Here is a 22,251-nt window from a genome sequence, read left to right as displayed (position 1 = left end):
TCTCCAAAACCATTGGTGTACTAAATAAACTGAAATCTACATTACCACCTAAAATCATCACTTCTTTGTATAATACACTCATCTTGCCTCACCTCTTCTATTGTAACACTGTCTGGGCAGCAACATATTCAAAGCATCAAACTCTTTGTCCATGGCTTAGTACTGAAACAACTAAACTTGACAGACTATTCAAACTCCAAAAGAAGGCAGTCCGTATATGTACCCAATCAAATTATCTTTCACATACTAAACCGCTTTTCCATGATCTAAACACCCTAAATATCTTTGACATAAACAAATTACAGACAGTCCTTTTCATGTATCGACTTTCCAATAACACACTTCCTAATACCTTAAAAAGATTTTTTCAAAAAAATAACGAGCTTCACAATTATAATACCCGAAATTCAAACAAATACGTCCAATCTAACCTAAATCGAAACTCTTCCCGAAATTCAATCATCCACACAGGCCCCTTACTATGGAACTCCCTTAACAAGTCTTTATTTGATTATAGTTTCATTACATTTAAATCAAAATACAAAAAATACCTAATATCAAAATACAAACCAACTTAATTTTCACCCAAAATTTTGACCTATTTCAAATACCTCTTTTACCCTTATTTATTTGTTTGTCTTCGTCCATACTTGGTCTCTTGCGTAGTTTATGTACCGTCTGTAACCCCTGTTTGTCTCTGTCGATGAACATTGATCCAAATTTTTTTATAACAACTTTTTTCCTGGTGGAACCTGTCTTAAAGCTCTTTGAGCTTATTTGAGTTTCTCCAGATACAAGGCATTAACTATTTATTATTTCATATTTTGTCAACATATTTTGAATTTTGCTTTGTGTAAATAAAATGAATGAATGAATGAATGAATGGGAGAACCTGTCAAAGTCTTTAGCCATATCTGTATATACAACTTCGCATTGACCTTTTGCATTTATTGCATCATGCGCATGTGACAACAGAACAGACAAATTGGTTTGACAAGACCTTCCTGGGTAAAATCCGTGTTGATTGTCACTAATAACTGGTGATATATGTTCAAAAATTTGGTCGTGAACAATTTTTTCAAATACTTGGCATCAGTGAAACCGGTCTATAATTACATACTGTACATCAGATTTAGAACCAGCTTTAAAAATAGGGCACACACATTTTCAAATACAATTTTACAAGGGAAAGAAAGAGGTTTGGCAGCTAAAGACAAAACAATATTACTCAGACCATCATTACCTGAGGCCTTATGAGAATCAATTTCATTAATGTGCTTTTCTATAACCTCCTGATTAAACTCAGGTTTAGATAAGCAATCAATGTGATATTTAGGAAGATTAGGAATATCCAAATCGTTGTTAACAGGGCTAAACACAGAATAAAAAAGTTTGCTTTATCTCTTACAGTGTAAGCTGACTGATTATTGAAATGTAGTTCCGAAGGGATATTATTATTTTTTCTTGAGGATTTTATCCATGACCAAAAACGTTTCGGATTACAACTTAAATTACAACATTGTGCCGCTGGGGCCTGATAAGGAATCGTCACAAGGAACAGACAAAATTACAACGAAGAGTATCGTATAGACTAGCTTTATTTCTCAACTGTCACGTAGCTGTAGCTATGCTATTCAATTCTATAACAATAATAAACACAAAGCACATCATTAACATTAACCATGATAAAGGCATACAAATGAAATTCGTAAAAATACTGTTGTTTTCGTGAATCTGTAAATATATGATTAAATCTGATCAAACTTACAACTCTTCTCCAATCAATGAGATGACAGGATTCGTAATCTTGTACCATACAGTTAATACAGTAAATGCTATAGAAACAATGTGTAACAACGAGTGAATACAAATGCTTAAAGACCCCTTCCCTGCAATTTTGGACGTTTTTTGGAAAATAATACATATATATCACTTTAAAAACATTAAACCATGTCATTCCTTGTCTTAAATGTACGTTTTATGGTAAATTATGATAAAAAGTGAGAAACAATGCACTACCTAAGTAGCTCGCAGCGATCGACCTCTCGTGGACGGTCTTAGGCCTAGCCTAGCTAGGCTTAGTTTTGTAGGCCTAGCTGGTAAACATCGGTAACGTACGAACATCGTACGCTAGCTATATACCTAGCCTGACGTTGTATAGTTGCTGCATTAATTGTCTTTCTATTTTTTCCAGACTCCGTTGATAAAAAATTGGGGAAAACCCGGTATTTTCTTTTGTCTTCCATTTGTTTTGGCCTCACGATCGATCGAAAAGTGGGCGAATTACAGGTGAAAAACAAAAATATCAATCCGTGCGCAATGCATTTTGGGATTTATAGCGGGCCGCTATAATTATTAGAATCGACTTATTTTTCACATTTTTAACCGTTTAAAGACGAAAAAAGTTATCGCAATAGGACCATATAGTATTATTTTTACATTAAATATAGTTTGTGATCTTAAATTAGATCTAAAAAACGTAGGGAAGGGGGCTTTAAGAAAATAATGTTAAATCTATCAATTGGGACATAATTCCATCATATCCTGGCAACCTTAAGGTTGCAACGCCACTATACACTGAACAAAAATGGCGACCTTCATCATAGCCATGTGCAAGTCCGACAAGAATTTTAAAAACACTACTTGTTTATTTATTATTGCAGCAAATTACACTAAACATAGATATACGTATCAAATACAGTAGCATAACTGAATCACATAAGCTCTTAAAAGGTTGTCTCACGTTTAAATAATGGTTAACCTCATTGAATCTCACAATGTGAAGTGTATGGCGTATGCTGATGACACTCAGCTTTATGTCACTTTCAACCCTAATCAGCATGTTTCTGCTGTCAGTAAACTTGAATCCTGTATTGCCGAAGTCAGAGCATGGTGTCAATCTGGTAATGAATGATGCTAAAACAGAACTTATTCATTTTTCCTCTCGTTTTAAGCCTGCGTGTTGGACTGCCTCTGTTAAGATTGGTAATTCTTTCATTCAACCTTCGTCATCCTGTAGAAACCTTGGAGTTGTCATGGATTCAACGCTTAGCATGTCCAATCAGGTACATAACATCTGCAAAGCTGGGCTTCACGCTATTCGTAAAATTGGAAGCATTCGGAAGTACCTGGATTCAAGATCAACTGAGATTCTTGTTCACGCCTTTGTTACATTAAGGCTAGACTGTTGTAACTCATTACTCTATAGTTTACCAGCAAAGGATATCTCTAAAATTCAGCGAGTCCAGAACACAGCTGCCCGATGGGTCATTCAAAGCCCTATAAGGCAACATATCACACCTGTGCTGAGACAGCTTCATTGGCTTCCGGTAACACAAAGAATTACCTTCAAGATCCTGCTATTTGTTTTCAAAGCTCTTCATAATTCTTCATCTAAGTTCATTTCTGAACTTATTCAACCTTATGTTCCTAAGCGGTCTCTGAGATCTAGATCTGAGTCTCTTCTTGCCCATATATTTCATCCTTCCACTAAGTTTTATGGAAATCGTTCATTTTCTTTGGCATCCGTTTCTCTATGGAATGCGTTGCCTATTGAAATCCGTCAGGCTACTTCCACTGTGTCTTCAAATCTCTCCTCAAAACCCACCTTTTTAATTTGTAATTTTTCTAAATTTTCTGTCTTTGTAAAGCGCATTGAGGCTTTCAGCATAATGCGCTATATCAAGTACCAGTTATTATTATTATTATTATTATTAACTATAGCATAATTAATGGTGATTTCACCAGAAAATCTCCGTAGTGACACGCATAAATAACAATCATTCATAGCGTAGCATGCCTAGCTAGACTAAACACTTATAAGCTACAACTCAAAACATGCGCAAAACTCTGCGTTACAAATTAATGATCATAAGAACTTACTTTAGGATTAACACATTCGTTGTCTTAAACAACTTTACACAGAAAACCAGCAATAAACCTCAATCAAGCAATTTATACGCCTCGTTACTTTTTTCAAATGGCGCCCTCAACAATCACAAAACTCAACGAAACAAACATAATGAATTAACATAGGTACGATACTTAAATCTACAAAGTCGTATTTGGATTACGTTTCTTTTCTCTAAAATATGATTCTTTAGATTTCAATGCAGTGTAAAGCTCATTATCAAACCATGGTGGGAGTTTTCTCTGAGGTCTGAAAACAGGGACGAGATCTTTGACAGTAGCAAAAATAAAATCATAAAATAAATTAACAGCCTCATCTATGTCAACAGCAAGATCAAATAAATGCCAAGGAATATGAGAAAGCGTTTGTATAAAATCTAATTTGTTAAGTATTTAAAAATTAGATAACAATCGATCGTCATTATTGATAAGGTGTTAGTTAAACTCTATAGGATATTTAAAATTTATTACACAGTGATCAGAAGTGAAAATATCTTCACCGGATGAAACTTCATGGCATATTGTATTGCACAACAAACGAGATCAAGAGTGTGATCGGCACATGTCGGAAAATATACAAATTGTATAGGTTTAGGTTTATTTTGCTAACAAATTTTGTGGGGAATATTATATAAAATTGCATAGGGAGAACTGATGATAATACCTTTTGTTTGAAATCGTGTGAAACCCTGATAGCTGAGTTATTGAGTAAGCAGGCAGGAATAACTGTGCGCTATCTGTGTCCCGTTTGGACCTTGAGATACTTCTGCCCATGCTGCACGCCGTCTAAAACGTCTTTCTCCTTAGGCCGAAACGACCCACTCTGTCGCGGAAGTTCGTTTCAAAAGATGTTTATAAAGCTAAATAATGTGTTAATTATACCAATTAGGATGGTATTTATTTGATTAAACACCAAACACCTAATAATAATCACATTTTGTATTATATTTATAACACAATTATACTATTTGTAGTAGAATTCATCGGACTGTTATCTACAATTTACCAAGCATTTGTTTTTACCACTTTTCATCTACCTAGGATTCTATCTATTAGATGATTTTTTTATTATAAAACTATAAAATTAAACGTATCCCTGGAATATAATATATATAAATCTTATATTATACCTTTTTGCTCTAATCTTTATCTTCCGAAAAATGTAAATCTTCATGTTTGGGTTTGATAACATCATCATACCAACAAATTTGAACATATGTGGGTCCCATAATTTCTCCTACTAGAGGGTGAGCTAGCTTCGCTCGCTCCCCCTCTAGGAAGTGTAGACGATGGTTCTCGGAATGTTCTTCTTTTACGTTTTCTGTCGGTTACCATTATTGAAAATGCTTGACATTCGTAAAACTAAACTATTCTGTTTCACAGTGTCTTAGATGATTAATAACATTTTAAAGTATAGTCTTTATTATTTGGTAGGGCCCTTATAGGGGGGGGGGGGGGGTGTTGATTATTATTCAAAGTGATGTTTTATTGGAGAGGCGTTTATTCAAATAAATATCATCATATCATAAGTATTAATACATTATTTAATTTAAACATCTTTTGAAACTAACTGCCGTGACAGAGTGGGCCATTTCGGCCCAAGAAAGAAGACATTACGGCTTGCAACATGGGCAGACATCTCGGTCCTAACAGGACACAGATAGCCTACAGTTCCTGCCAGCTTACTTAATAACACTCAGCTATCGGGATTTCACTCGATTAATGTCTTATCATCAAATCTCCCTATGTAATTTTATAATACTATTCCCCACAATATATTCCGATTCTTTATGGCGTATATTTAATTTGATCTTTATTAATTTGCAGTATAATTTTTTTTTTTTAACTACTGTACCTTTCACACGCGCGGTCCGTTCCTAAAATAAACAAAAAACTAAAATGGCTATGACTAATGGCCAACTTAAGCTCCAGTCCTACTATAGTATCTGTTTTTTTCTTCCGTCTTTCAAAGGGACACTGTATTGATTGATGGAAAGTGCCTGTTTCCAGTCACCTTTAGGGTCAAATCTATTATTTTAACTGCTCCCTTGTGTATAAAAGAGAGAAAATAGTTGAAACCAAGTTGCTGCAAGGTGAACTTATCATAAACCCGGAAATAACTTGACCGCCAAGAATTGAAATTGAGTAGAAAATCTACTGTTGAAATCATAAATGTTGTTAAAAAACTCTTTATAATATCTTGCTAAGATAGAAATATGGAAAAATAGCGTCGAACTGCACATTAATGTTATCAAATCTACGTTTCGCGGTACATCTGAGATAGATAAGGTAGGTATCCAAGGCGGAGATTTGTACCGAAGTTTTTGCATTGTGCTCGCCTATGTCAGAATTAACCATAATTTATATATAGATGCTACACTGTACTGTACATAGATATACTGTATGTATTCTTTATGACAGACATATAATAGGCACAACTTAGCACACTAAAAGTGTAAAATGCATTATGGCATACTATACATCAACATTTTGGGATCATATTTTAATGTACGTGCATCGTTTTTTAAAATTAAATGTCAGTAAATTTATAAAAATGATCACCTATAATTCGTCAAAGGGACAAATTAAATTCTAGTTTTGATTTATTATTGAATTGTTGTTTATTAATAAAGTCATTTTTTGGTTCTTAAGGTAAGAAACATCAGTTTGAGGTGGATGTCAGTCACTCAATAGAAGAAAACGTACTCAGTTTGGACAGAATTAATGTTAGCATGCAGTGTTGTGTTGACAATTTAGAGAAAGATTTGATGGAAAAAATAAAACTAACAACATCCAAAGGTATAGTATTAGAAGTTAGAAGCCATTATTTATTTCTTACAAATAGAATAATAGGGAATTATGTTGGATGCATCCCATGCATCATGTTTTCGTCAAGATTTGTCAATGTAAAATCATTTATCAAGTGATCAGAAGGTTGAAAATCGTCACATTGATATTTAAAAATCAGCAGTTGTTTTTGGATGTTTTTAGTCAAACACACCTAATGGAACTTTGGGTTGTAAGGACACACTGGCTGTCGCCATTTCCAACTTCACAGGCCCATTTTCACAGCGCCCTCTCCAAAATATTAATGATTATAGATGGCTTAGGTCTCTGATACATGATTATACATTTATAATAATGCAAAATTTAGTAAAATTCAGTCTTCTCTATGATGATCAACTACACAAATAAATTAGTAAGTAATTTTTGATAATTCTTTTATTTGAAAATACTTCAATAAAATATAGACCTAATAAAGACATAATAACAAATCAAATAATATTTAAACAAAAAATGGTATTAAATCTACATATTTGTATCCTTGGCACAAAGACAATTTTGGAGTATCATTCCTACGTTTTTAGAGCTTTTTTATGTCCTGCCATGTCAAACTATCCCAACTCCTTTACTCTTAAGAGAAAACCAATCTATTTTGACTTTAATATTAATAATATTTTACTTGAAAGAGTCTCTGTTCACAAAGACCTTGGTATTTTTTTGATAATTCGTTAAATTTTGGTAAACATATTGATTTTATAGTCTCTAAATGCAGTAGACTTCTTGGTTTCCTTAGGAGACATTGCAGACATATTAATGATAAAAAAAGGCTTTAGTTATTTTATACAAATCTTTAGTTAGGTCGAATCTTGAATTCTGCAGTGTTATTTTCAACTCTATTTCTCTTGCTCAGTCTTCTAGGTTTACGAAGTGTGCAGAATAAGTTTTGTCGATTTTACACGCGTAAATTTGGTTTTATTAGTAAATACGTTCTAATTAATTTAGCAGATACGCGTAAGTTATTTGATTAAATTTTTCTTTTAAGGCTATGAACTCAATTTTTCATGTTAATTTTTAAGTGTATTTACCTATTTCTGTTCCACAATATCAATTTCGTAATCCGGCTTTATTTTCTATATCAAGGGGGAGGGTAAATATTACTAAAAATGGTCTTCTTAAGTTATACCACTCACTGTTTAAAGTTGATGTTTCTCTTGATATTTTTCGATTGCTTGTTTCAGTCATAAGGTTTTGTCTAATTTCAGTAATATCTAAATGTTGTCTTGTTATTTGTTGATTTTTGCTAGTCATTATATTATATTTAATATGTTAATGGTGACGTATGGTCAGTGTCGGGTGATAATGTAGGTAAAAAAAGTATTGCAAAGATTTTACCATTCCTAACATATTGAGGGCGCGCGCTACTTCATTACTCACAATCCTACAATGCCTTTTGAAAATGTTACATGTTTCAGGCAAACAGTAGATTCTTGTGTTATACTGTAGGTTCTTTATGTTATTATAACATTTTTATACCAAAATCTAGCATCTCTAGCATAAATGTAACTCTTTTTATCATATTTTAATACAAATGGTGGCCATACAAATGGTGGCCATGAAAAAAAATGTAACGCATGATTTTTTCACTTTAAACCCATACCCATGCCAACTCGTAGGGTGTCTAGAAAACTAAGATCTAGAAAACAAAGACCTAAGATATCTTAGTTTTCTAGATCTAGAAAACTACACAAACCAACAGTGGTGTTGGTAGTCTATGAGTGCTGCTTACCTGGATAAACCGACAATATAGCCTCTCTCTCCGAAGAGAGGATACAATTTACGAAAAAGAAAAATCCGTATATCTATCATCGCACCCCTATCGGATAATGCACGCAACCGTAACCACGCCCTCAAGAGGGAGCCATCCAACGTAGTAGCGTCATCATTTCATGAGTACACTTGTCAGTGGGGACGGCGGGAGGGCGTTTATCCAGGTAAGCAGCACTCATAGACTACCAACACCACTGTTGGTTTGTGTAGTCTATTTCGTGCCTGCTTACCTGGATAAACCGACAATATAGCCAGTCTAGCACCGGACTAAACCTAGTCGGCGGCGGGCGACAAGTAAGTGAAGAATACGTACCTAAAGACGAGGCTTCAGAATTGAGGTCGCCACTGGTGCCTGGTTAGCGGATACATCCGATAGATAAAACGAAGTGAACGTTGATTGCGTCCGCCACCAAGCCGCCTTCAGAATGTCAGGGAGAGGGACTCCCGTGAACAACGCCCAAGATGTGGCGACGCCACGCACCTGGTGCATATGCGCAGGAGGAGGAGAGTCCGAGGATTCGTATCCAGCGCGAATTGCTGCAACAATCCAATTTGCGATCGTTGATTTCGCTGCCGGACGGAATGGGGACACTGAAGCGATAAACAGGTGTGAAACACCATCTCGCAAAGCTCTGGTTCTGTTGATGTAGATCTTAATCGCTCTAACAGGACACCAGAACCTGTCCTCCTCAACCCCTGAAATCGAGGCAATGGTGGGGACGAAAACGGCGGGCGGCGAGAAATTCAACGTCTGCGTCTTAGCTAGGAAGTCCTTCCTAAAAACTAGCCGAACGCCACCACGCTCAAACCTGATATGGCCTGGTTCTAAGGAGAGAGCGTGCAATTCGCCACGGCGCTTGCATGACGCCACCGCCAGCAAGAACGCCGTCTTAAGCGAAAGGTTGTACAGAGAGGCCTTATGTAAAGGCTCAAATGGTGGACGTGTGAGAGCGGCTAGGACGACGTTGATGTCCCAGCGGGGAACCAAGGCCTTAGAAGGAGGCCGTTCTCTAAACATCCCACGCAGCAAACTTGATATTGTGGTGGATGTTGAGACGCTCGAACCGTCTGGAAAAGTCGGTGTGATTGCACCTATGGCAGACCGATAGCCGGATATGGTGCGGACCTGTAAACCTGACTCAAACAGGTAATGCAGGAAAGCGCAAACCTGCCCCAATGTCACAGTCTTGAGGTGTACCGGCTGGCGCTTGCACCAGTTAAAATAATGCTTCAGACGGCTATTATAGACGGTGAGAGTTGATTCCCGGCGGGATTTCGCCGCGAGGGCGGCCGGACCATCTGGAATGCCCGAGTCTCTGAGCTGATCCCTGACAATGGCCATACAGTCAGGTGCAGGGATCGGAGGTTCGAAGCGGAGAACCTGGCTCGGCCCTGAGTCAGCAAGTCTTCGCGTACCGGAAGACGGAGAGGCTGATCGTAGAGCAGACTGTTGATCAGCGGAAACCACGGCTGGCGTGGCCAAAAAGGTGCTATCAACAGGACTCGGCAATGATGGCGCTGAATGTGCGTCAGGACGATCGGAATGATCGAAATCGGCGGGAATGCATACGCCCATAGGCCGTTCCACGGGATGGACAGCGCATCCACCGCCCACGCTTGAGCATCCCTGACGCGACTGCAATACGTCGGGAGCTGCGTGTTGACTGACGACGCAAACAGGTCTACAAGGGGCCGCCCGAAGTGGTCGAATATTTGGGCGGCAACAGTTGGCAGAAGGCGCCATTCCGTCGGACGCAGTCCCGGTCGGGACAGACTGTCCGCAACAACATTCAGTCGGCCTGCTATGTGGGCCGCTGTCAAAGTGATGTTGTGGCTGATGCACCACATCAGTAGAGTCCACGTGTGGCAACACAGCGTTGGGGACCTTGTGCCTCCTTGCCGATTGATATAAGCCACGACCGTGGTGTTGTCGGAATGTACCAGAACATGCTGGTTCAGCAGGCGGGGCAGGAGTGCTTTCAGAGTGCGCTCGACTGCCCACAGCTCTAGAAGGTTGATGTGGGCGCGCGTCTCTACGGGCAACCAAACGCCGGAGACGCGACTTTCTGAGGACGGTAAATAACCGCCCCAGCCTATCTCGGAAGCATCCGTGTCTATACGGATGTCCGGAATGGACCTTTGAATAGGTCTGCCCACAGTCAACCTGCCCTCTGCGAGCCACCAGTCGAGATGCGTTCGGATGAACGTATTCGACAGAACCACTTTCTGCAGGGAGTCTGAATTTGGACGGAACAAGGCCAGCAGATGCAGTTGTAGAGGCCGCATTCTGAGCCGGCAAAACGGAACCAGGGCAACGAAACTGGCCAGATACCCAAGGGTCTGTAGTCAGTCGTACGCCGTTGGCGCAGGACATGTGATCAGGTACTGCACTGACAGTCGTGCTTTTTGTACTCTGTCGTGTGAGGGGCGAATGAAGCCCGCCACAAGATCGATTTCTGCACCAAGGTAAACCGGAGTTTGTGTCGGCAGAAGGCACGACTTTTCTCGGTTTATGATAAACCCTGCTTGTTCCGTTAGGAGGAGGACCTGCGCCAGATGGTCTTGTAGCAGGTCCCGAGACTGGGCCACGATCAACCAATCGTCCAAGTACATGAAGATGCGTATGCCGTTCCGATGGAAAAACGCCGCAAGCGTCCTGACTAGACGTGTGAACACACGTGGGGCTGTAGACAGCCCGAACGGCAACGCGACGAATTGGTAAACACGATCGTGAATCCGGAAGCGCAACCAACGTTGGTCTTGCTCCGCAATAGGTACATGAAAGTACGCGTCTTTCAAATCTATTGACGCTGCCCAGTCGCCTCGCCGCAACCCCAGCAGGATAGATGGAATTGTCTCCATTCTGAACCTGCGGGGACGGATGAACCGTTTGTTCAAACTCCGCAGATTTAATATGGGTCGCCAGTCGCCGGACTTCTTCTCGGCGAGAAATACGGTGGACTCGTGTCCCGGGGACGCATAGAGTTCGTTTACCGGCACTACCGCTCCTTTGCGGAGAAGTGCAGAGAGGCCCTCCATGAGCGCCTGTCTTTTTACGGGTTCGAATGGAACCCTTGTTGGTCGAGGACCGCCGCACAGCGGCGGGCTCGTGAACTCTATGGCGTACCCGTGCGTCACGGTGGAGAGAACCCATTTGTCTGTAGTAATGGTCTCCCAACCCGTGCATACCGTAGTAGGCGACCCCCCACCTCCCCGTCCTCCGCCGTGAGGACGGGCGCCCCGAGGGCGTCACCGGCGCCTCGCATTACCCGAGCGCCGACCGCCACCGCGGCGGGCGCCTCTTCTTCCACCACCACGGTGGGGATTGTTATTTTGTGGGTAACAGGTCGAAGCCTGAAAGGCAGGCTGAGCCGATGAAGGGGGAGGGGGAGCGGGTGCGGGTGCACGCGCCGGTACCGCGGGGAGAGGGGGAGGCGGTCGTGTCGACTTTGATCTAGACCGTTGTCGACTCGCCTGACGTTTTGCTGGAAACCGAGCTCGAGTCTCGCGACGAGCTTCCCTCTCCCGCGCCCATTTGTCTTCTCTATGTGAGAATGACCCGAAGAATAGATCACGGGCGCCGAAGGAGTCGACAGTCGTGAAGCGGCGGAAATCGGTCTGAGCGATGTCCGTAGCCTGAAGCACATTCACGCGGCGAGCCGCGGATGCCGTAAGCGATATCGCTGTTTGTTGATCGGCCACCAATCCTGTGATTTGCTGCAACAAACTAATGATATCCGGATCATTATGTGGCGGGTGTTCTGGGTCCGCCAGAAAAGAAAGAAGATATCCGGCCATCGACGTAGCTCGAATCGTCTCGCGGGCCGCTCTGTCAACGGTTGACAGGACCTCCTCAGACCTAGCACGCTCCGCACTAAGAAAGTTTGTCCTACTTGCGTCTAAGCCTTGGTCTTCGCGGACCCGTCCCTTAGCGGCGTCCGGAATGACGGGCACCGTGATATAATGTTCAAACTGTTGAGTAGGTACTGGAAAGGCCGCTCCGAGAACAAATGGCGCAGGCTTAGGAATCTTCGGTTCCTTAGCTATAAGCTCGATCCTATCAATAAGCTCAGGATCAAGCGGCACGACCGGGCACGTGGAAGTCTTCTTCAGCGGCGTGCGTAGACCGAACGTCGAGAAACGTTTCGACGATGGCGCGGGCTTCGGCTCGTTAAACGCGTAGTCGACTCCAAGAAACTCGAGTACCGCCGGGACAGTACGAAGCACTAATGCCTGCAGGCCCTCACCCTCCGGTCCCTCACGCTCTCTAGCGCGCTCCTCATCAGAGAGCGTGACCATCGTCATATCGGACTCATACCCTCTGACGATGGACGGGCCCTCAGACACAGACGTCTGAAGCGGGGGCCGAAGTTCGATGTACGGAACTTGGGGAGGGCCAGTGTGAGGAGAGGTTGCAGAGGGCATCTCCCTAGGCAACGCTCTCACCGCTGCCGAGATAGCTTGCAAGACCGCCGGGGAGAGAACATCCGGATCGGCCGCAGCCGCAGCGGGGGCAGGCATCGCGGGAGGAGCATTCTCGCGTGCAGGAGCATTCTCGCGTGCAGGTGTAGGCTGAGTGACAACTGTTTCCTGAGTTACACACAGCGTGGGGTCAGTGACCTCCACACGATCCCAAGGCTTAGGTAGCGACGCGAACTTCGCAGGTGTCCACCGGACACAAATATCGCACGGAGCCTCCTCACTACACGAACGGCAATTAACGCATCTTGCGTGCCGATCCCACTTGGTCGTAGCACGGGGACCCTTGCACTCTATGCACTCTGACTTTGGCATAGTGCCAACTAACAATCGTATTGTCACAACGTACACCTAACGGAGTAGATAACAACGGCGTGTGTACTTGTCTATATCCTAGCACGCTAGGATATAACGATTCACTATTTCTATTCTAGGCCTAACAACGTTTTCAAACGTAACTAGAATCCTCTAGATAAGCCTAGAATAACGGATTTCAACGTATCCAACACACAACAATGGCTAAGCCTGTCTAATCACTATATTGACTGAACAAAGGAACTTAGCTTCGGCTTGTATTTTCTTGAATTCCTGGAATTCTATCGTTCTTTGTATAACGTACTAACACAACGGCAGTACGAAAAGAAATGATGACGCTACTACGTTGGATGGCTCCCTCTTGAGGGCGTGGTTACGGTTGCGTGCATTATCCGATAGGGGTGCGATGATAGATATACGGATTTTTCTTTTTCGTAAATTGTATCCTCTCTTCGGAGAGAGAGGCTATATTGTCGGTTTATCCAGGTAAGCAGGCACGAAATAGACTAAGATATCGCAGGTCTTAGTTTTCTAGATCCGATGATGGGTGTCTAGAAAACTTAGACCTAAGATTTTTTTTTAATGGTGGATTGTACCACTATATCTAGGGTAATGTATTTTAGTGACTTTTTTTAATGGTTAGAATTAGACTATTCTGTTACCACTAAAGGGGTTTGTTTCTAAGATGTGATAAGATTTTCAGTAAACAATTTTATTTTTGGTGGTACATACAGGCCATTCTTGTCTACACATAATATACATACGGGTTTAAATTAAGGGGCCAGTGGGTATTTTAGTATTGGTGATAATTAGTTTGCTGTTTACTCTAAATTGGTAAAAGTTATTAAAAAATTATTTTATCATATGATAGATCAATGGTATGAGTAAATACTATTACATGTTGAAAAAAAAAAAATTGCAAAAAAAACGATTTTTATAAAAAAAATATTGTGGTGTCTAGCTCATTTTATTAAAATATGTGTGACATTAAAATACACTAACATATCAGCGTTTAAAAAATATACTTAAGCAATTTGGTTTGTCACGATGCGCGCCTATCAAATTTGGGCGATTTCATTTATTTTATTTATTTATTTATTTGTTCTTTCTTTAAACTGAAATACACTTTCAATACAGATGTACTGATTTCCAAAGTGGTTCAGTAAACATATTTACAACAAAAATAAAATATAAAAGAAAAACAAAAAGAAAGAAAACAGATATAAAACTATTTACAATTGTGAAGGCAAAAAGGTTAATACATATATGATTTCTATAGTGAAGATTTAAAAGTTGCCAAAGACATATTATGGAGTTCTGATTTTATGTTATTTGGTAGAGAATTCCATAATTTAGTTGATCTATAAACAAAAGTTCTTTTACCCTGAGAGTTATTCCATAACGGAATAGATAAATCATTATTACTTTGGGAGCGAGTGCATTTATTATGGTTATCTACAGTAAATTGAAATAATATTGTTAAGTATCTTGGAGCTATTTCTTTTATAAGAATATTTTCATTCCATTTTTCTGTAAGTCTACTCCATCCAAGAGTACTTAAGATATCATTAATAGGGGTATACATGTCTACTGATAACAATATTCTACCTAATCTGTTGATTAAAACCTGAAGAGAATCTGAAAAACTTATGTTACAATTGGACCAAACACAGCAACAATAATCAAATAATGGAATAATTAAAGCATTTGCTAACATTTTTAAAGTATACATAGGAAGATACATCTTAATACGACGAATCACACCGATACGTTTAGCTATTTTACAAGACATTTTGTCTATATGTTCCTTCCAATTTAGTTGAGGATCAAAAATGACACCTAAATACTTAAAAGAATCAACTCTTTCAATAGTTTTGTTATTATGAAGTAAAGTTATATTCTTAAATGTTGCCGTTTTCTGATTTGTGCTGAAAACCATAAGCTTGGTCTTATTAAGATTTAGTGTGAGTTGATTATGGTCAAACCATTCTATAATTTTGTTTAGATTGATATTGAGTTGATTCTGAAGTATTAAAGGGTCAGATGAACTACATAAGAGTGTTGTATCATCTGCATACATCACACATTTACATGATAAAAATTCAGGAAGTGAATTTACGTATAAAATAAATAGTAAAGGTCCCAGTATTGATCCTTGTGGGACACCAATATTAACATTCATGGTGTCAGAATTTGTTGAATTTATACAAACAACTTGAGATCGTCCACTTAAATATGATTTAAACCAGTGAAGTGCAATATCATTTAAGCCATAATTCCTTAATTTGGTAAGTAATATTTCATGGTTAACTGTATCAAATGCTTTCTTCAAGTCAAGAAATAAAGCAGCAGATGAAATACCTTTATCAAAGTTATCTAAAATATAATCAGTAACATCTAAAAGAGTAGTTTCTGTAGAGTGACCTTTTCTAAAGCCCGATTGGGAGGGATTTATAAGGTTGTTAGTTCTTAAATACAAGTATAATTGATCATGCACAGCACGTTCTAAGAGTTTTGAAAGTATGGGTAAAACAGAAATTGGGCGGTAATTATAAGGGTCTGACATATCCCCATCTTTATATACAGGTGTTACCTTAGCTAGTTTCCATTCATCTGGAAATCTAGAACTGAACATAGAAAGATTACAAATATATGAGAGTGAGTCACAAATTATCGGAGCAGCTAGTTTAAGAAGTTTGCAATCAAAGTTATCAACACCCATAGCTTTATTAGTTGACAATTTACATAACTGGTTAAAAATGTAATCAGGGGTAAGAAGATCAAATTCAAATTTGTTACCCGCAAAACAATTTTCTGAAGTGTTACTAGTATAATTATTGGAGTTAGTATTATTGGAGTTAGTAAATTGATTTGCTAAAGAACTTCCAATTGAAGTAAAATGAGCATTGAAAACATTGGCTGTGTCCTTATTATTGGATGTATAGTTTTTATTATTATCTTTATATACATTATTTATACTGGGTTTAGTTTTAGGTATTAATTTATTTATTGTATTCCATAATTTCTTAGGATTTTTAGCATTTTCGTTAATAGTATTTGTACAATATTTTCTTTTTAAATTCCTATTTAAATTATTAACTTGATTTCTCAGTTGTTTAGCTTTGTCCCAATCTTCAGGTTCATTAGTTTTGTGAGCTTTCTTATAGTAGTAGTCTCTGTCTTTTGTTAATCTTATATAATCAGTGGTTATCCATTCAGGAAGTGATCCTTTCACTCTCTTTGTCTTTAAAGGGGCATGCCGATTACATAACTCACCAAATAAGTGTTTCCACAGCAACCAGACAGTGTTAACATTAGAGTAAAGCTTGATTTGATCCCAGTCAATACATTTTAAATCTTCTATAAATTTGTTTTGGTCAAATTTTTTAAAAGAACGAGAGGTTATAAACTTTGGAGGAATATGTGTTTTTTTAGTTTTTCGAATTAGATATATTAAGGAGTGATCACTTATTCCATGGCTTGATACTCCTGCTGTTGAAATATTACAATTAGTGACAAAAATCAAATCTATAATTGTTTTACTAGTGTTAGTTATTCTTGTAAATTCATTAATTAGTTGGTTAAGATTACTATTTTTAGCTATTTTATTAATTTTTCTTGCGTTAGTCTTATTATTTATATCTAAGTTAAAGTCTCCCAAGATCACAACATCATTATATAATGAAGTACTTTGTTGGAACATGTTGTCAAGTTCATTTAAATATTCAACTTTAGCATTAGGTGGTCTATAAATATTACCTATAAGTAAAGGTTTAGAATATGGTAAATTTATTTCAATCCAAAGAGCTTCAACATTTTCAGATCTCAGCTCTTGGATTTCTTTAAAGGCAATACCACTTCTAATATAACATAGAACTCCACCGCCAGCTTGAGTATTTGGTCTATCAAGCCTACAAATTTTGTATCCGTCTACTAAAATCTCATTGTTATCAATATTGGTGCTTAGCCACGTTTCGGTTATACAAAATATATCATAGTTATATTCATGGAGAAGTGTTTTGACATTGTCTAATTTGTTTCTAAGTGATTGTATATTTAAGTGGGCAATTTTAAAGCCCTTTTTACTACTTATTTCATAATTAAAATTGTTAAAGTAATTACAAAAAGGTAGTTCCATTAAAGCGTTTTGTATAAAACAATTGTCGCACCACCAATTATTAAGTCTGATTGAAGGATTAGGAAAACAAGAAAAGTCATAAGATAATGAACAAATTTGGCAAGTAGTACACATTAAATTAAGAGTTTGCTTACATTTAGAAGAGCTATTGTTATAATTATATATACTAGTAACAATATTTTTATCAGGTTTAACATTTGCATAATCCTTAGTTAATGGAACAGAAGTATTAAAATTGGTTATATTAGTATTTGCACTTTGTACAGCTGTTCCGGCTTCAACTTCTTCGCCTACTTTTCATTGATCTTTGACATGTTTTGCTTTACAGTATTTCATTTTGTGTCCAAGTTGTTCACAGATATAACAAAACACTGGTTGACCATGACGGCAATTACTGCTAATATGTCCGGTTTCGCTGCAAAAATGACATCTAGGTGATTTCATTCTTTGCTGTTTCTTGCTGTTCTTCTGAAGGATTTGGATACTGTTGTTTATACTCTTGATGAGAGTTGTTGATTTGATGTTTAGGGAATATTTAACTTGTTTCATTACAATCTACGGAAGATAATACTAAGGTATTAAGAATTGAATTTTAGTGAAATTTAATAATAATTAATACCCTTATTTAAATTGATAAAAACAATTACATATATAAATAATACTCAAAGTATGTTAATCCAGCAATAGCAAAAACGCAAGGGTGTGGATAACAATTTATTATGAACGCAAAACAACAAAGGGTTTTCCTAATAGTAATATATACCACATGCTTGGGCAATGAACTCTGCTCTAAATTGCGATATTTTTATTTTTAGCTGAAAGGGGTGACTGGTATTTCTACAGCGACAGTGTATACTCCCTGTACGATAATTATTAATAGGGTTTTCCGAAATATCACGTGCTTGGCTAATGAACTCTCGTCAACATTGAGATCGCGTTTATTTTTAGCTGACTCGGCGACTCCGGCGGTATTTCTACAGCGACAGTGTATACTCCCTGTACGATAATTATTAATAAGGTTTTCCAAAACACCACATGCTTGGCTAATAAAATTCTTCTCCAAATTGAGATCGCGTTTATTTTTAGCTGGCTCAGTTTGATGAACCTTTATTTTTTAATTTCTATTCAAAACCAACGTGATTGCTGGCTCGGCGACTCCCGGCGCTCAAATGGGGTGACTGGTATCATTTCGGTCATGGTTCGGTGAACCTTTATTTTTTTAGCTTAATCAAAACCCACATGCTTGCTTCGTCGGCTCCCTACAAAGAGATCGCGCTTAGTTTGGGAAACCTTTATTTCACTCTTCGTTTAAAATATATTCCATAGACTTCAACATTAATATACTAGTCTACTGTTTTCCCGATTTGGTTTTAAAAACAATTATAAAAGAATGAGAAATAAAGTCCAAAAACATTTTACAACATTTAAAAATAATACGTAATATGATGGTGGCCCAGATTATAGCAAATCTAATGTTTTAGTCATTTGTTTCATCTATACAGATTAACAATGTTACCGTTCCAATTGAGAATTGCGTTTAACCCCAAAAATTGAGATGCCACAACAACAAAAAGAAAACCAACCAAAGAAACATCAGCCTCAACAAACTGGAGAAGAAAAACAAAAAAAACAAATACGAAAAGTGTTAGAGGAAGCAAAAATATATAGCCGTATATATAGGGTTGAAATGGCACTACTGGACAACATGTAAAAAAGCGTAATCTCACAGATGATGAATCAAAATAGTTAGCTAAAATAAGGAAAAGTACAATAAAGGTTGTGCCATGAGAATGAAAAAGTACAGAGAAAAGAAAAAAGAAAACGAACACGACTCAAAAAAAAAACAACAAACAAAAACCAAAGACAAGAAGCGAGAAAGTGAAACACGAACTACAAAAAAAAAAATGGAGGAAGAAAACGCAGGAAAGACGCAGTGCAATGACGAACGAAGAACGAATGGCGTCAAACAAAATAAGACGACAAGCATATGCTGTCAAAAAAATAGAAAGAAAGATTGTTGTATGAAGAAGGATGTCGATTGAAGGAAGCAGAGAAGAGGTTAGATCAAGAAAGATGCTGTTTACGTGAAAGAGAGGAGAGATTGAACGAGCAGCAGTGTGCTTTAGAAAGAACCAGGAATGAATTACAAAACAGAGGTGAAGATACTAGGTCAAGTGAAGCGAGACGAAAGAGTTTAGAAAGAGCACGGAAAGGAATGCAATGAATAACATCACACTTTGTAAATACTACAATGGATTTAATTAATAAGTCATCACCCTCTAAATCAGTAAGATTTCAACATCAATTAAATATTCCAAGTAAAGAATCATCCTTCAATGAGGTGATTGTGGAAGTAGTAGCATCAGAGATGTCGGCACCAACAACATCTAAGGTGAAAAGAAAATTGGCAAAATCTCTGAATACTTTAAAAGATAAAAAAATGTTAAGACTAGCATCCAAAAAATTCAAAATCAGCCGAAAGTTAATAAGCAAGCAAAAATAAAGCTGGCCGTAAGCCCATGTCAGATGAAATCGTTAGGCTGGTTACCAATTTCTATGAAACCAACAGTCAAGAGATGCCAGATGGAGTTTGTCAGCAAGCACACTGGCAAGGTAACATCAGTAATCGACAGGTCTTTAAGACTGCTGTATATTCAATTTTGCAAGGCATATCCACAAATCGGACCATCAAAGTTTTTCAGTCTCCGTCCAAAGAATGTCAAGCCACAGAAGAACGCAAAATTTGTTGGCTGTCTTTGTGAGTATTGTGCCAATATTCAGCTTAAACTCAACACTTTAAATGCACACTTAGCAGCTAACCAATTGCCAACTATTCGTGACCACTATTCCTTAAATAATTTCACTTTGTGCCCCAAACCAGTAAGTATCATAAGCTAGAATGTATTAAAAGGTTATGTGGTAAGTGTGGTACAGATCAGCTGGATAAACATCTTAGAGGTTTGGTTATGGATAAAGAGGCTCAATGGAAGAGGTGGGAACTGGTAAAAGAAGATGTTACCCAGCAAATGTTACTAAACCTGTAAAAAAACGAGCAATTGTTTTTAAGTATGGATCTGTTAATGATCTCATAAAAGAACTGAAAGATGAAGCCCACCCATACGAACACGTTGAATTGGACAATTTGCGCATGTTTTTGATGAAAAAGTTCAGAAATTCGTCAAAATTATGCCTTTTTTAAACAGTCGTAATTTCTAAACTAAACGTTGAAAGTTATTTTTATTACATATTCTGGAAGTTGATGAGTTGCAGATATCGGATCATGCAGTAATATGGCTAACCGGACATTGTGACGTCATCGTATGGCCACGCGAATATAAAGTTTAGGATTTTTGTATCTTTCGTCATAGCCCATATCACATTTAAAAGAGCATATCTCCACTTATCCGTTTTCCATTTTCACCCCGATTTTGATATTGTCTAGGCAAATCAACTGTCTTTCGCATGACATATGACGTCATCGTGTCTAAAAATGTAAATAACATGGGTCACTTATTTTCATCTTTACAGTAAATTTCAATCTGTTAGCTCATCAGAATAAAAAGTGATAATCTTGATTAAAACGTTTTCTGGAAGCTATTGGATTGTAAATACGAATTCATGTGAAAATGTTGTGACGTCATCATATGGCCATTTGAATAAAAAAAGTCGTATTTTCATATTTTGCGTCATAGTTCATCACATTTAAAAGAGCGTGCATCTATATTTTACGTATTCAAATTTCTTCTATATGTTAATATGTTGTTGCTGAGATAATTTCCTTCCGAAATTGCTATCTTAGTGTTTCATTTTGATACCGTCGCCATGTTAAAAATTGGAATAAATGGCGGGTCCTGTAATTTCACCTATTCTACACTGTATGTAATATGTATAAAGATTATACTGTGTATACTGTAGTATATGACAGAAAATAGACAGAATATTGCACTATATCATATTCTTCAGTTCAGGTCATAATGCCATAATCTTTTTCTGTGTCCAATATCCCAACGTATGACGTATGTCTAGTTAGTTTAGGATACCGTGAAAATATGGGTTTTATAGCTAATTTGCATATTTATGCTAATTTGCATATGGAGACGGTGAATGACAGAGGGTTAATTTGTTGTATGTGTTCAGGACAACATATACATTAATTTAAAACAAAAAATCCTTTGCCTACAATTTTGTCCCAGTTCGCAATATTTTTGAGCTAGATTCAGTAGCCTATTTTATAATTTTACTGAAATTAAGTTTGTTTAAACATGCACGTACCAAAAATGAAAATGAAGACACAGTAATCCGCGAAAATGAGACTTCATTAGTAAACAATGCAGTCATAAATGTAGTTGATGTGCGTAATGTATTCGCCAAAGTAAAGCCTGGTAAAAGTACTGACCCTGATGGAATTGGAAATTGTGTTATTAAATACAGTTAACTCTCCCAATACCGGACACCCTAGGGTGGGCATATATTTTCCGGTTTTTCGAAATTCCGGTTTCCTGAAAACATATTTTTGAAGTTATCACGTTGTCACTGAAAATGCTTGAATCACCGGTCCGAATGCTGCCCGGTACGCGGCCTAGCGTAGGGGAGGCCTAGGCTATGATTGTGTCAAGCTACTGTAGTTGGAATTAAATAAATACTGATAGGCCTAGGCCTACTTTATTAATATTAAGCTAATTTAATTTACCTTTTTTAAAAGTTACATTATGTACCAATAAAACATGTTACAGTAGTAAATTATTGTTTCTCAATGTGTTTTTAACGGCAAAAAGGCCTAGGCCTACGTACGTACGGTG

At 38.0% G+C, this 22,251-nt stretch overlaps 2 protein-coding genes and 1 pseudogene across 2 annotated transcripts in view; 2 read left to right on the top strand and 1 right to left on the bottom strand.

Moving 5' to 3' along the window:
* The window catches only part of LOC144836927 (ribosome-recycling factor, mitochondrial-like), a 129,312-nt gene that overhangs the window by 78,201 nt on the left and 28,860 nt on the right, over positions 1–22,251 (top strand). The window contains exon 3 of the mRNA XM_078691871.1: positions 6,562–6,708. Coding sequence (XP_078547997.1) covers positions 6,562–6,708 — 147 coding nt within the window. The remainder of the gene's footprint in view (positions 1–6,561; positions 6,709–22,251) is intronic.
* On the bottom strand, positions 8,834–11,707 carry LOC144837290 (uncharacterized). The gene has a single exon (XM_078692338.1). The coding sequence runs from the start codon at positions 11,705–11,707 to the stop codon at positions 8,834–8,836; it is 2,874 nt and encodes a 957-aa protein (XP_078548464.1).
* LOC144837288 (uncharacterized) lies at positions 19,008–20,470 on the top strand (annotated as a pseudogene).

Source organism: Antedon bifida, chromosome 3 (assembly GCF_963402885.1).
Source record: "Antedon bifida chromosome 3, ecAntBifi1.1, whole genome shotgun sequence".
In the NCBI taxonomy this organism is placed as follows: domain Eukaryota; kingdom Metazoa; phylum Echinodermata; class Crinoidea; order Comatulida; family Antedonidae; genus Antedon; species Antedon bifida.
Note: the sequence above shows the minus strand (reverse complement) of the source record. Positions and strands in the feature narration are given on the sequence as shown.

What these genes read in the sequence shown, in the direction of transcription:
- LOC144837290 (XM_078692338.1), bottom strand. Translation starts at nt 11,707, where the DNA reads ATGCACGGGTTGGGAGACCATTACTACAGACAAATGGGTTCTCTCCAC.